This window comes from Pyrgilauda ruficollis, unplaced genomic scaffold, assembly GCF_017590135.1.
Source record: "Pyrgilauda ruficollis isolate IOZ18807 unplaced genomic scaffold, ASM1759013v1 scaffold443, whole genome shotgun sequence".
Taxonomy (NCBI): Eukaryota; Metazoa; Chordata; class Aves; order Passeriformes; family Passeridae; genus Pyrgilauda; species Pyrgilauda ruficollis.
Window position 1 is genome coordinate 20,001 of NW_024525968.1, and position 13,491 is coordinate 33,491.

Here is a 13,491-nt window from a genome sequence, read left to right on the forward strand (position 1 = left end):
TTATTTGATGTACTTGGACCGACTTGGCGCTGGCCACGCTTTAGGTAGAAGAGGCCAGGACCGCATCCTGACTGGTGCTGTGGGGAATGGTTAATTACTTAACAGGAATTAGTGTTGATTAACTAATTGGTGGTGTTGGACCACTCAAAGGAGAGGAGGGTGAGGAAGCACCGGGTTCTCTCTCAAATTCTGGGGTGCGGGAACTGAGAGTGATGACTTCCCAAAGGGCTGGAATGTGGCAACGCCATTTATGTATTTATATCACATTTCTGCGTGACGGCACTGCCCTCAGACAGAAGGAACCAGAAATTCCCACCTTTATTTCTCCTTAGTCATTCCATGAAGTGCCTTGCACGCAAATAAACCGGGAATTACAGCGGTGGACAAGGGGGAACAGCAGAGTCCTGAAACTGGCTGGTTTTAGTGCTCCCGCCTACCCCCATTTTATAATAATAGTTTATATTATAATATAATAGTTTACAACGCCGATTTACTATTTGAGTGCTCCCTCGTCTCCCCAGGACCAGTTTTAACAGTTTAACCAGCTCCTGCTCCGAGACACCCAGCTCTGTTCCACCTCCTGCTGATTTTTCCTGGAAAGCACCAGATTCACACCACCAAAGGACGGCCGGGGCGTGCTCAGAGCTCGCTCCTCTGCGCCAGCCTCCCGAACCACTCGCCGCTGTCGTGGTGGATGTTGCTGGCGGCCCTGACGGCCGATTTCATGGCGGTGTCGATCCAGGCGTGCGGCTGGGCCGCGTGCTCCCCGGCGAAGTGCACCCGGCCCTCGTGAGCGAACAGGGCCTGCGAGAAATCCACGAACTGGTACGGGGTGAAGGCGGCGAAAGCCCCCAGGGCGTGCTGGTCCAGCTGCCACTTCTGGATCACGTGCTGGTCGCAGGTGTACTGCAGGTACTCCTTGCTCACCTGGTGGATGTCCGCCAGGTCTTGCAGCACCACGTCCACGCACTTCTCGTCGGTGAGGGGCAGGAAGAACTCGGCGTCGTTGTTCCAGGTGTAGGAAGCCAGGATGATGCCCACCCCACTGGAGAAGTTGTGGCTGGGGTAGTAGATGAAGCGGGAGGGGCGGTCGGTGATGGAGTACCCTCCGCGGATCCCGTCCTTCTCCCAGAACTTTTCGGAGCATGCCAGGATAATTTTGGAGGCACTCGCGTAGTTGATGGAGCGCAGGGCATGGGCCTTGGCAGGGGACAGTGGTGGCAGGAACTGGATGTGCCTGGTGGCTTTGGCACTGGAGGTGACAAGGACATAATCTGCAGTGATGACGGTGGGGGCCAGCGTGTCCGGAGCGCGGTAGAACACTCGGACTTTGTTGCCCTTCGTCATGATCTTCTCCACGGTGCAGTTGAACTGGATGACGTTGGGCAGAGCCTTGTGGAAGGCTCTGGGCAGCTGGTCAAACCCTCCGGTGATTTCATCAAAACTGGAAGGGAGGAGGAGAAGCGGGAGGTGTGGGAAGGACGCTGAGGTTTAGGGAGTGAAAAAACCTGAGCTCTTCTGGAGACACCTGTGGAGCTTGGGGGCCCCATCGAGCCGCGAGTGGCTCCTGCTTGGAATCACTCTGGCGTTTTCTGAGGTGGGAACAGGGTTGGGCTGAAGGGACAGCACTCACGTCTCGTCCGAGAAGACGTCGAAGTCCCACAGGGAGGCCAGGAAGGACAGGTAAAACCCTGAGTCCTCGTTCATCAAGTCACCGATCATCTCAACAGCTCCTCGGCTCAGCTCCCCCACCTTGATCAAATATTCCTGGAGATCCCAGGAGAAGAGACACAGCCTGAGGTTGTTAGCTCAGCTAGGGCTCCACTGAGCTGTGCTGGCCCCTTTCTCAGTCTTTTTTAAGTAGAAGGGATCATTTATTAGGGAAAAACATGCAAAAGGTGACAGAGGATGGGATTAGAGCGACACAGACAGACCATTCTCAAAGCAGGGAGAGCAGGTTAATTACCAAGAGCTGGTATTAAATTTGCCCTCGAGCCCAAGCCATTACCTTGGTGGAGAAGGAGTCGTGTTGAGCCAGGTACTTCCTGCAATCGGTGGTCTGGAACTTCTTAAAAGCCTGGAGAAGAAACATTGATATATTCAAAGGAAAGAGATCAGTTTCCAAAAGTGCTGCCCAAAATTCTCTTGAGATTTCAGGGTTTGGTAACCCCAGGAGCTTCTGTACATCAAGTTTCAGGCAGCTGTGCCTTGGTGTGGCATTTCCTGCTCACCCAAGTCCTGGTGGACTCCTTCCAAAGGATTTTTTACGGACAAAGAGAGGTTTTGCAACCACCTGTCCTTGTTTCTGAACGTGCCTCTCTGCTTTGGACTCCAAATTAACCCTGATCTTCCCCACCTTAGGGCCGAGTCTTTCCCCAGTTTATGGCCAAGTTTTCTCCAGCTCATCGTTCAGGTGAGGGGACACCTTGTACCTTGCTCAGGACCTGCTGGTACAGCTGGCTGGCGCTCTTGCCCCGCTCTGACGGCTTCACCGTGTAATTCAGGATGTCAGGGTTCCTGTTCACCTCCTCAGCCCTGACCCGAGCGCCCCTCAGGAAGTACCAGGTGTTGTTGTCGTTCTGGATGAAAGGATTGAGCTTCAGGTTGAACTGGTGGATGAATTCACGGACCAGCCTGGAAAAAGGGCAGAGTGATGGCACCAGGAGCCAACAACCAACCCCTCAGCTCTGCCACCAAAATATTTTGTCCCCTTGGCACAGATGCTGAACCCCGGGGAAGCACTGGGGACGGTTCTCTCCCCAAAGTGGGCTGGCCCCTCACCTGTGCTTGCCCGGCAGGCGCATGGGTCCCAGCTCCACATACCAGTCCTGTCCCTCGGGGCGGTACGTGCGGATCCGCCCCCCGACCCAGCTGCTCCTCTCCAGAATGGTAACCTAAACAAATTGGGTGGAGATTGGAAGCGTTTGGGAAATTTGGCTTGTTTGAAGTGAAACTCCCCCAAAAACAAGGTCCAGAGGGTGGGACAGATCCCCTTCAGATGGCAAATGAAGCACCTGTAGATCCAAACCCCTCTGTGTTGCCTGTGGGGCAGTTTCTCCTTTCCCAACTCCTGGGCTGCATGTGGACACCAGCTCTGGTGAGAAGGTTCTCGTGGTGGTTCAGGATCGAACTGAAAGCAGCACCAATCTGTCCCTCCATGCCTTGCAAGCCCTCTTTGAGACTCACAGGTGCCTTGGGGTGGTTTGGAAACCCCTGGAATTTCTGCTGCCCTAAAGACAGAATGTTTGATTCGCGTGAAGCAACGTCAGGGGAAATTATTGGAGACAAATCTCCTTCCCTTCCTTCTTCCAGCACTGTGGTTGACCCCGCTGCCATTTCCTTCCCCCTCACCAGCCTGGAGGACCTTCAGAGGAGGGAAAGAAGCCCGGCAGGGCCGCGTGGAATCCCCACCTTGTGCCCCGCGTCCCGGAGCAGCTTGGCTGCCGTCAGCCCGCCGATGCCCGCGCCCACCACCACCACGTGCGCCGGGTGGGCCGTGGGCTCCAGCCCCTCCTGGACAATCTGCAGCAGCTCCTCGTAGTCCCGGTCATGGAGACAATACTCGGGAAAGCACGGGAACCGCTTGGCGCTCAGGAGACCCGCGAGCAGGAGGATTTGGAAGAGGACTGGGGAGGCAAGAAGAGAAGAGAAGGTGATAACACGGCATTGGCACAAAGTGGCTCCAAGGATGGTGGTATCCAAGACCTAAAAAGAGGAACTGGGGTGGTTGTGAAATCCCTGGCACCAGCAGGCCCATCATGGAAGGCGCCAGGAGACGTCGGTGACGACGATTCCCGTATTCTAAGAGAAATCGGCCCATAGATGATTTTTTAGTTCTCCATATTCATGTTCTGCTTGTACAGCTGTTGTGGTGAGTTCCCAAAATGACTCTGACCTTCTTAGAATAAGCTCCAAAGCTTTCAAGAACGGTAATTAGTGTCACTCATGTGCAAAGAATCGAGGCACCTCATTGTCCCCAGTGACCTTTCCCATACCTGGGTAATTCGGGGAGTTTTTATGTGAAGGGTGGAGGGAAAAGACAGGATTGGGCAGATGGATCTGATGAAGACTTGCACAGACAGGAGAGCTTGAGATAAAATTTCACAGAAAGGTGGTTGAATTAGAGGGATGAAGAGAGATGGGATTTATCTTTAAAATTCCCCAATTAAAAATTTTCTACTTAATTTTAGAGAAGAGAATTTTACTCTCCTTTAAAATTCCCTCCTTTAAAATCCCCTCCTTTTAAAAATCCCTCCCAATTTAAAATCCTCTCCTTAAAAGTTATTGTGTCTTTGAGATGCCCACAGGGAGCAGGAAACAGACCCAAAATGAACAGCCCATTTCCATCAGAACAGACACAATGTTAATTAACATTTTCACAGTGAAAGAAAATTTGGGCTGAGAGCCACACTCTGTCCCATCCTGTCCCCCGTTCCTCCCTCTCCCCCCCGCCTTGGGATTTTCCTGGTTTTGGTTTCTGCTTTTCAAAATAACTAAAGAGCAACTTTCATTTTCTTTTCCTTCTCCTGAGTGCTGCCAGTTCTCTTTCAGGGAAAAACAAAAAGCTTTGGAAACCCTACTTTGGGTAATTCTTACTGCTGAAAAATCCCTGGGAATTGTGTTTTTTTGGGATTTTTTTTTCCTGGAGCAGCCCCAGATTTGGGATGGATCTGTCAGGAATCCACCTTGGAGCCTTCATCATCCCACACCTGAGGCAGGTGTTTCAACAGCCCCTTGAGCTGACCAAGACACCGACCACGAGTGTAAAAAACAATTAGGAAGGATCTAAGAAGTCCTGTTAACAGTGGGATAAGTTTGGATTGACCTGCCCTGATCACAGAATCATCACAGCTGGGTTGGAAAAAACCTTTAGGACCATTTGGGAGATCCTGCTTGGAGATCACAGCAAATATCCTGGGAGCGGCTCTTGGAGGTGTCAGCTGGATCTCCACCTTCCATCAGGTGTTTTTTGGAAGATGCGGAGAAAGCACCAACTTGGAGCACGGAGGCATCCTGCAGGATGGCCCCCAGAGACCCCAAGCTCGTGCCTGTGCTTCCTGGAAAACCAGGATCATCCCACACCTCATATTTGAAGGGAGGTCTCCCCCTGCCCACGGTGTCTGGAGCTCCAGGTGACCACGGAAGAATCCAGATGGAAAAACGGGAGGTGGCAAAGAGATGGAAACAAAACTCCAAACCCAGGCAACAAAGATGAAAGAAAACCAGGAAAAATCCCACTGAGATCTCAGGATTGAGGGGAGGAGTCACTCACCAGTCCCAGTCATCTCTCCAGGAGGAAGACGAATCCTCTGCTGAGATTGGAATTCATTTTATACCCCAGCTTAAGGGGAAAAAAAAAAAAAAGAAAAGCAACCTGGTGCTTGCAAAAAAACCCTCTGTCAATCAGTGCAACCCGGAAGGGAGTGACTTGTCATCAGAAGGGGAACCAGAAACTGAGCAGAGTCAGTTCCTCTGCTGGTTTGTTTTTTTTTTTTTCCCCCTTTACTCAATGGAGTAAAGTCAGCTGTCCACTGTTTTGGGGTGTATCATCTTTACCCTGACATAATGACCGCACCCTGCTCCAGAGGCAGCAATTTCCCAGAAGGGAACAATCAGGTTTGGGGCTTTTTTCCTGGTATTGCACAAAGACCGCTGAAATCTGTACAACCATCACGGGCATCCTTCTGAACCCCGGGGAGGCCTTGAGCTGGCATTCAAAATATGATTTCAGGGGTGAAAATGAGCGTTTCTGGGGAAAATTCATCTACTGGGTGCTCTTAGGTGTTGACAATTTTGGCTTGACCTTGCCTCTGTTATAACAGAGAGGATGAAGAATTGTTTGGGTGGGAAGGAGACCTTAAAGATCATCCAGAGCTTCACTGAAATGGCAAAAACTGGGTATTTTTCTAGAAATGAGATCAGTGTTTTTCCAGAATGGAGACCCTGGACTTGCCAATGCACCATAAACTAATCTGATGAGCCATCTCTTTCCACTAAATATGGTCACAAAATATCTCAGGATGAAGGAACATTCAGTCAAACAAAATTTAGGTAGAATTTTGGAGATTCATGTCACGGGTCTTCACAGATTGCATTTATGGGATCTCCCAGTCCAGCTGGAATTGTGGCAGGGAAACTGGGGGCTTGTGGTGTTGTGTTCAAGGGATCTCCTCAGGAGAAGCCACGGGTTTTACCCAGAGTTTTGCTTTTTGGTGGCGTGTGGGGGTATTTTTGTGGTTCCTGCAGGATTCCCAACGCCCTGTTCCTGGTCGTGCTGGTTTGAAGGTAAACCAGCAGGGGAAACCAACCCCACACGAATACCTTGTGAGAGATTTTTAAGCCAGAGTTACAATTTAATAGAAAAATTACAACAAATGCAATGAATACAGAAAATTGCCTTAAAACCACAGAGCACAGCCCGTGAGGCAGGGTGGTGGCCACAGACAGATTAAGCAGTAGTTTCAGGGCTCTTGAAGTGATTGCAGTGTTTAACTGGTGTCCCAAGTAATTAAACCTCGAGATTATATGTGTTGGGATTCAGGCGGTACATCCCCCAGGGTGGGGAAGTTTCACAATGGAACGCTACAATCCTACGAGCCACAGGATGTTTTTGGGGTCCTTGACGGTTTTTGTAGCTGTGAGTTCATGACGGCAGGGATGACTCCTTCCAAATGGATGTCACCGTGCTGTCTTGGTTAAAATTGGGTGACAAACACCTTTGGAAAGTTTCTTTCTAAGAAAAACTGAAGGACTGAAGGTTTTTCTTTTTTTTTTTTCTTTTTTTTTTTTCTTTTTTTTTTTTCTTTTTTTTTTTTCTTTTTTTTTTTTTTTTTGTCTTGGAGCATGTCTCCATTTAAGATCCACCAGCTGGATTGGAAAAAAGTAAAAGTATAATTTTTTGGGGAAAAAACTCCCTTGGTTTGGGTCTGGTTTTATGTTTTATGATTCGCTGGTTGTTCCCCTATGGAGTGTCAACACTGAACCTCCAAAAACCACACATTTTCTCCCTCTGGAAAAACAAACCCCAAGAGATTTGGGAATTGCACAACGAAACTGGCACGGATACACATTCCCAGGAAGAGCAGAGAGTTTGGAGTGAAGGCAGCTGGTCTCACATTGTCCTGGTAACACCTGGATTAAGGCGTGTCCCAACCAGTTGCTTTGGGATCAGCCTCAATGATGGGGAATTATTTTCCGGGCATCAACAACCCACCAGTTGCAAAAGCTGTCCCTCCCATCTTCCTGCCGCCATCTGTTGATTCCCTGAAGGTTACGGGAAGGCGAATTTCCTGGCACCAGTTGCATCACAAGGCAGGGAACCAGAGGGTGGGAGAAGGGATGGTGATTTCTCTCCAAACTGGTATTTTCTGGGTTCAAGGCTGATTTTTCTTAATGGAAGGAGTGGGAAAAAGAAATGGGGTTTCATTCCACGCGGGGTGTGGGACATCGTGGGTGTGTTGGAGGGCACCTGCAGTGGAGGAGGGCGCTCACCTGGGAGCGTTTCCCTGTGGAGATGAAAAAGGACAGATTACGGAAAGCACAGGGGAGGAAAAACCCCATGTGGATTTATTAATGAGATAATTAGCCTTAATGAGTGTCTGGGCCGGCAGGCACAGGTTGGAGAGGTGTGGGCAGGTCCTGTTGAGGAAAGATGCCCTTTCAAAGCTTTTTCTTGTCCTTCACTTCCTGCTTGCCCAGAGGATTCCCTGGATACACCTGTGGCACGTACTCGTGGCACTCTGAGGCAACACTTTTGGGACTGGGGGCATGATGCAAGAAATTAATGCACCAGGGAGGAGTTTTTTTCCAAAAAGGACCCCCGTTAACAGAGAATTAACCCTTAAAAATAAGCACCTGTTGCATATTCATACACCTCACACACGATGAGGAAATTCCATTCAATCACAGGACTTTGCCTGGGTGTCTTTTTGACTGAACAAGGCGGGAAGAAGTTAGTTTTCTGCTGATAAGGAAGCAATAAATTCTCTTTCTCTGGAAGATTTAGGAGTCCCGTGGCTGCTATCTGGTGCCAGTCCTTTCTTTAAAAAGAGTACCTTACATAGCATAGTTTCTATTTTAACATTGTGTTACAACCTGTGAAAAATGTGTATTTTATGATTGGCTTTTCGCAAGTATTAAAATGAATATTGTACGTGTTATGTTAGAAAGTTATGCTGTATTAATTTTACCTAAAACTACACTTAACGCACCACCTAAGAAAATTAATACAGCACAACTTTCTAACATAACACACACAATATTCATTTTAGAACTTGCGGAGGGCCAGTCATAACGCGCACATTTTCCACAAAAAGAGGTTTGGGGACAGCTCTGGGGCTGCGTTGCCTCTAGAGGGCTCTGGCTAAGCCGAGCTGCTGCTCAGCCTCTCCCCTTCTCTCCCGGATACCCGCTTGGCCTTCCGGAGCATCGCCTCCATTGTGTGGGGGCTGCAAGGGGGGCTCTGGGCATCGCCCCCTCCCTCCGCGGCCACGGAGGACGCCTCTGCCAAGGAAAAGCCCCGCGGAGGGCGGGGACGGCAGGTAAACGGGGAGAAAGAGGAGCGGGGATGTGGCGGCAGCTCCTTTGGGGAGGGGGCACGGGGCAGGCGGGATGGAGAGGGAGCCCTGCGCTCCGCAGCGGTGGGGATGCTCCTGGATGCTCCTGGATGCTCCTGGATGCTCCTGGATGCTCCTGGATGCTCCTGGATGCTCCTGGATGCTCCTGGATGCTCCTGGATGCTCCTGGATGCTCCTGGATGCTCCTGGATGCTCCTGGATGCTCCTGGATGCTCCTGGATGCTCCTGGATGCTCCTGGATGCTCCTGGATGCTCCTGGATGCTCCTGGATGCTCCTGGATGCTCCTGGATGCTCCTGGATGCTCCTGGATGCTCCTGGACGCTCCTGGGTGTTCCTGGATGCTCCCCCCAGGGCCCCGCCGCTGATCCCCGGTGGCACGGGGAGGAAGAGGCTGCCGTGGGATGGGGTCTGCCAGAAAATAGGGGCAAAGCAGGGACCCTTCTGCCCCACTGTCCCCTCCTTGCTCTGGGGATTAGTCCTGGATGCAGGGACTATGAAAACTCGAAGTGACCAGAGGAAAAGCGTGAAGCCTCGAGCAGGAGGCATTGTGTGTGGGGAATTCCTTGGTTTCAAGGGATTTCTCCTCCCTGCAGGGGATTTTGGGGAGCCCCGAGGGAGGGATCTGCTTTGTCCCGGTGCTGCCTCTGCCATGGAGCCGTGGGTGCTGCTGGATCCGCGGCAGAAGGCCCTGTACCTCGACGTGATGCACGAGAGCTACGAGACCCTCATGTCCCTGGGTAAGGACACCCCCAAAATCTCCTTCCTCGTTGTATGTCCCCCTATCCCTTCCTTGCTCCAAGCAAAGCAGCTTGGGAAGAGGGGCGGAGGGATCTGGGCAAGTTTCCAGGGGGATTTTCCCAAGCCCCAGCCCTCTCCTGAATTATTTTTATTCAGGAAAATGTTATTGATCTCTCCTAATTTAAATTGAAAATTCTGGCACTGGAGTGCCCCTGGCACGTCCACATTTCCAGTTCAAACTGGGATCAGGTCCGTGTTGTATCTCTCTTCCTCCTCTCTGGGAGAACAAGATTTTTAAGGGGAATCTTGTTGTTGCTCTATTGTTTTATATCCTACCCCTGCTCCAATCAGGTCTACACCCTCCCCTTTTCCTCCTTCTCCTGTTTCTCAGCAGCTCAGGGGTTGGTGAGTGAAAAAGTGAAATTTTTAAGGAGAATCCTGTTGCTACTCCATTGTTTTAAATCCTGCTCCTCACGCTTTCACCTCTTCCTGCTTCTCCCTTTTCCCAGCAGCTCAGGGGCTGGTGAGTGAAAAAGCCGTGGAGAAAGGAGCAGCGGAGAGCAGTGCTGGGCTCAGGCCACACTCATCCCACAGCCTGGAGCGGGAGAAGCCCCTGGGCTCCCACAGGCGCAAAGCGAAGCGCCCAGACAAAGCCGTCCCCCCTGGGACCCCCAAACCCACCACGCTCCCCAAACTCAGCTGTGTCAAACCCCTGCGTGGAAAAGGCCCCGCCCGGGAGCGTCCGTTCGGCTGCGCCGACTGCGGGAAGAGCTTCCCGTGGGCGTCGCACCTGGAGCGGCACCGGCGCGTGCACACGGGCGAGCGGCCCTTCGGCTGCCCCGAGTGCGGCGAGACCTACAGCCAGAGCTCGCACCTGCTGCAGCACCGCCGCAGCCACGCCAGCGACCGCCCGCACAAGTGCGGCGACTGCGGGAAGCGCTTCGGCGCCGCGGCCGAGCTGGCGGCCCACGGCCGCGGCCACGCCGCCGACAAACCTCACAAGTGCGAGGACTGCGGGAAGGGCTTCGTGTGGGCGTCGCACCTGGAGCGGCACCGGCGCGTCCACACCGGCGAGAAGCCCTTCGAGTGCGCCGAGTGCGGCGAGGCTTTCAGCCAGGGCTCGCACCTCGCCAAGCACCGCCGCAGCCACACGGGCGAGCGGCCGCACCGCTGCCCGGCCTGCGGGAAGACCTTCTGCCAGAGCTCCGACCTGGCGCGGCACCGCCGCACGCACCTGGGCAGGAAGGCGCTGCGCTGCGGCGACTGCGGGAAGTTGTTCCGGGCAGGGCCGGCGCTGGCGCGGCACCAGCGGTGCCATCGCCGGGAGCACTCGCACCGCTGCAGCGACTGCGGGAAGGGCTTCGTGTGGGCGTCCCACCTGGAGCGGCACCGGCGCGTCCACACCGGCGAGCGGCCCTTCCCCTGCAGCAGCTGCGGCGAGCGCTTCACCCAGAAGGCTCATCTGCTGCAGCACCGCAAGACCCACTCGCCAGAGAGGCCCTACAAGTGCGGCGACTGCGGGAAGCGCTTCGGGGAAGCGCCCCTGTTCCTGGTGCACCAGCGTGGCCATGCTGCGCACAAGAGCTACACCTGTGACGACTGCGGGAAGGGCTTTGCCTGGGCGTCGCACCTGGAGCGGCACCGCCGCGTTCACACCGGCGAGAAGCCCTACAAGTGCCCCGAGTGCGGCGAGGCTTTCAGCCAGGGCTCGCATCTCACCAAGCACCGCCGCAGCCACCTCCCCAAGGCTGCGGGGCCCTCGCCCCTTGCCAGGACACGGCTCGCTGGGGACACGCCTGCAGCTCAGAGCAGCGAGGATCCCTAAGGACTCAGATGTCCCTCGGTGTGATGGAGGTGAAGACACAACGGAGGGAAAACTTGTCTTGGCGACAAGCAAGGACAACAAGTGACACTTGAAGGGCACTGGGGTGGGTGACAGGGGTGCTCTGTTGTGGCACAGATTTATCTGCCCTGGTGTCTCCCCACAGCAATGGGTGAACATTTGCACCTGCTGCAGTCCAGACCCCAGAAAAGGGACGAGCTGGGGGAGAAGGAGCCTATTCCCAAAGGAAACAGCGCTTGGCTCCATCAGGGAAGGGTGGGGGAACCAGGGCTGGTTCTGATACAAAAATCCAGTGGTGTTGCGCCCACTTTGTGCTGCCAGCGGGCGGGAGAAGAGGATGGAGGGGGCAAGATGCTCAGGGTGAGCAGGAGGTGCTGGCACAGGGCAGGAATCGAGTGGGAGCCCCACACCTCATGGACACCTGTGTCTCTTTGTGCTCCGACCCTGTGCTCTGATGCTTTCTCTGCTCCAGGCACAAGCACTTTCTTCTTCCCCAGAATCAAAACCACGCAGACACATATGGAGGGGTTTTGTTTTTTGGCTCAACTGCCTTCTACTTTATTAACTGTCACTCCAAGCCCAGGAAACCTGGCCTGGCTTCTCCAGCATTCCCACCTTAATGCATCCCAACCCGTTCCTTTGTACACCCCCAGAGGAGTCTGGGGAGGTCCCAGCTGTGCTGGTGATGGGTACAGGTTGCCAGGGCTCTTTTCCGAGCTGTTTGGCTCCAAAAATCCCCAGGGAACAGGGTTCCCTGTGTGTTTTCACTCTACCATGCACCCAAGTTATGTTCCCCCCCCTTTCACCCCCCTACTAGTAGAGCAGAGGATGAGGAGGCTTACAGGGAAAAGTGTCTCCCCACCAGCCCGAATGACATCTACTTCTCCCCAAATCCACCCTCAGCCTGCCCCATCTCTCCTTTCCCTGTGCCCGCCCAAAACCTTCTTGGCTGCGCCCCCATGTGCTCCCTTGCCACCCCCTCAGCCCACATCCCCACCCTGACCCTCATTCCACAGTATCCTGGGCCCCCCAAGGCCTTTCCCATCCTGGGGGAGGAGCACAGACCCCCCTCCCACCTTGGCCGTGGGGTGTCCCCAAAAGTGGAGAGGGACTCTGAGCACCCCAGCTCCACCTCATGGCCGGGCTCTGGGAACCCAGAAGAAAGGATCAGGGTAATTTTAAATTTAATGGGTAATTATTCCCTAATAAGCCAATGGCAAGGCCAAGCTGGGTGTGAGACAGGTGGTGAACAAACCCGTCCATTCTTCTGCCCCACAGTCCTGCAGGAAATTCCCACCTTTTGCCCCTGCTGCCTCGGGAATTTTCCTTTTTTTCCCAAAAATTAATACACAGGAAGAAGCAGAAAGGGAAAAAAAGAAACTCAAAGATTCCTTAAAAAGGAATAAATAAAGGAATAAGAAAAGGGATGAAACGCCTCCCAGGAAGAAGAAGTTTCTGTCATCTGCAGACAAGGCTCTGCTGAGAGATCTGGAGCCTAAAATTAATTTTCACCCAAATTTTACCCACACAACTCATTCCTAATGCACCAAACCCTGGGTGCCCATCCCCAGAGTCTAGGAATCTCTTTCCAGAGAATCCTGTCACAAATTTTTCAGATCACCCCCAAACCCCCTCAGCAATCGCTCCTCCTGCCCAAAAAAGGATAAATCACCCCATCATTTCCCCATTATCCCCTGAGCCTTAGGGGAAAAACTGGAGTTTTCCCAGCTATAGGAAGAGCATTTGATGCTTTCCTTTATAAAAATCATGGAAAAGCAAATTCCTGTTGCTCCCCTCACCCTTCCTCATCGTCCTCAGGAAGCAGCAGGTGTGTAAGGATCCCAATCATTCCTTTAATTTTTATTCATTTATTATTATTCCTGGAAGAGAGGTTGGAAAAGGGTGGATTTGCAGGTTCTGAATAACTTACTGATGTCGGGAATAAACGGCCAATATCCGGCACGGATCCCTCCTGCTATGTTTCCCTTTATTTTTATGTATTTTGGAGCCCCCACCAGCACCTCATGCCACTTCATTTATTCGGTGTTTTGCCATCCTCCTAAAATAAATGGAAATAAAAGGGGTCGACACATCTGAAGGAAACCCCCCGAGGGGGAAGGACGGGGTGGATTTTGGGGTGGGGATTTTTTTATCATTTTTCCCCCTTCCCTGGGACTGGAGGGAGGAAAATCCGGGACCCTGAGGGGAGGATGGAAGGACGGGGATGGGGAAAAAACAAGCCATTTTTCTGCCTTTTTTTCCACATCCCAACCCGAATCTTCCCGTTACCTGCAGGTCCAGCTCGGGAGGTGCTGTCGGCAAAGCCCCCCCAC

The 13,491-nt window shown here is 52.9% G+C and overlaps 2 protein-coding genes across 3 annotated transcripts; one reads left to right on the forward strand and one right to left on the reverse strand.

The window, feature by feature from the left end:
* Positions 1–299: 299 nt before the first annotated feature.
* IL4I1 (interleukin 4 induced 1) lies at positions 300–5,316 on the reverse strand. Its single transcript, XM_041478358.1, has 7 exons — positions 5,273–5,316; positions 3,412–3,626; positions 2,782–2,894; positions 2,433–2,634; positions 2,009–2,077; positions 1,634–1,767; positions 300–1,444 (listed from the first exon to the last, which is right to left on the reverse strand). The coding sequence occupies exons 1-7, from the start codon at positions 5,283–5,285 to the stop codon at positions 640–642; spliced, it is 1,551 nt and encodes a 516-aa protein (XP_041334292.1). The 5' UTR covers positions 5,286–5,316; the 3' UTR covers positions 300–639.
* Positions 5,317–8,426: 3,110 nt separating this feature from the next.
* Positions 8,427–13,168, forward strand: LOC121359412 (zinc finger protein CKR1-like). 2 transcript variants are annotated; one of them, XM_041478355.1, is made up of 3 exons: positions 8,427–8,540; positions 9,171–9,314; positions 9,825–13,168. In XM_041478355.1, exons 2-3 carry the CDS (start codon positions 9,227–9,229, stop codon positions 11,138–11,140), a joined length of 1,404 nt encoding a protein of 467 aa, XP_041334289.1. In that variant the 5' UTR covers positions 8,427–8,540; positions 9,171–9,226; the 3' UTR covers positions 11,141–13,168. The 2 variants fall into 2 exon arrangements, with proteins under 2 accessions (XP_041334289.1, XP_041334290.1); XM_041478356.1 differs by having other exon boundaries at positions 9,828–13,168.
* The last annotated feature ends 323 nt before the right edge of the window (positions 13,169–13,491 follow it).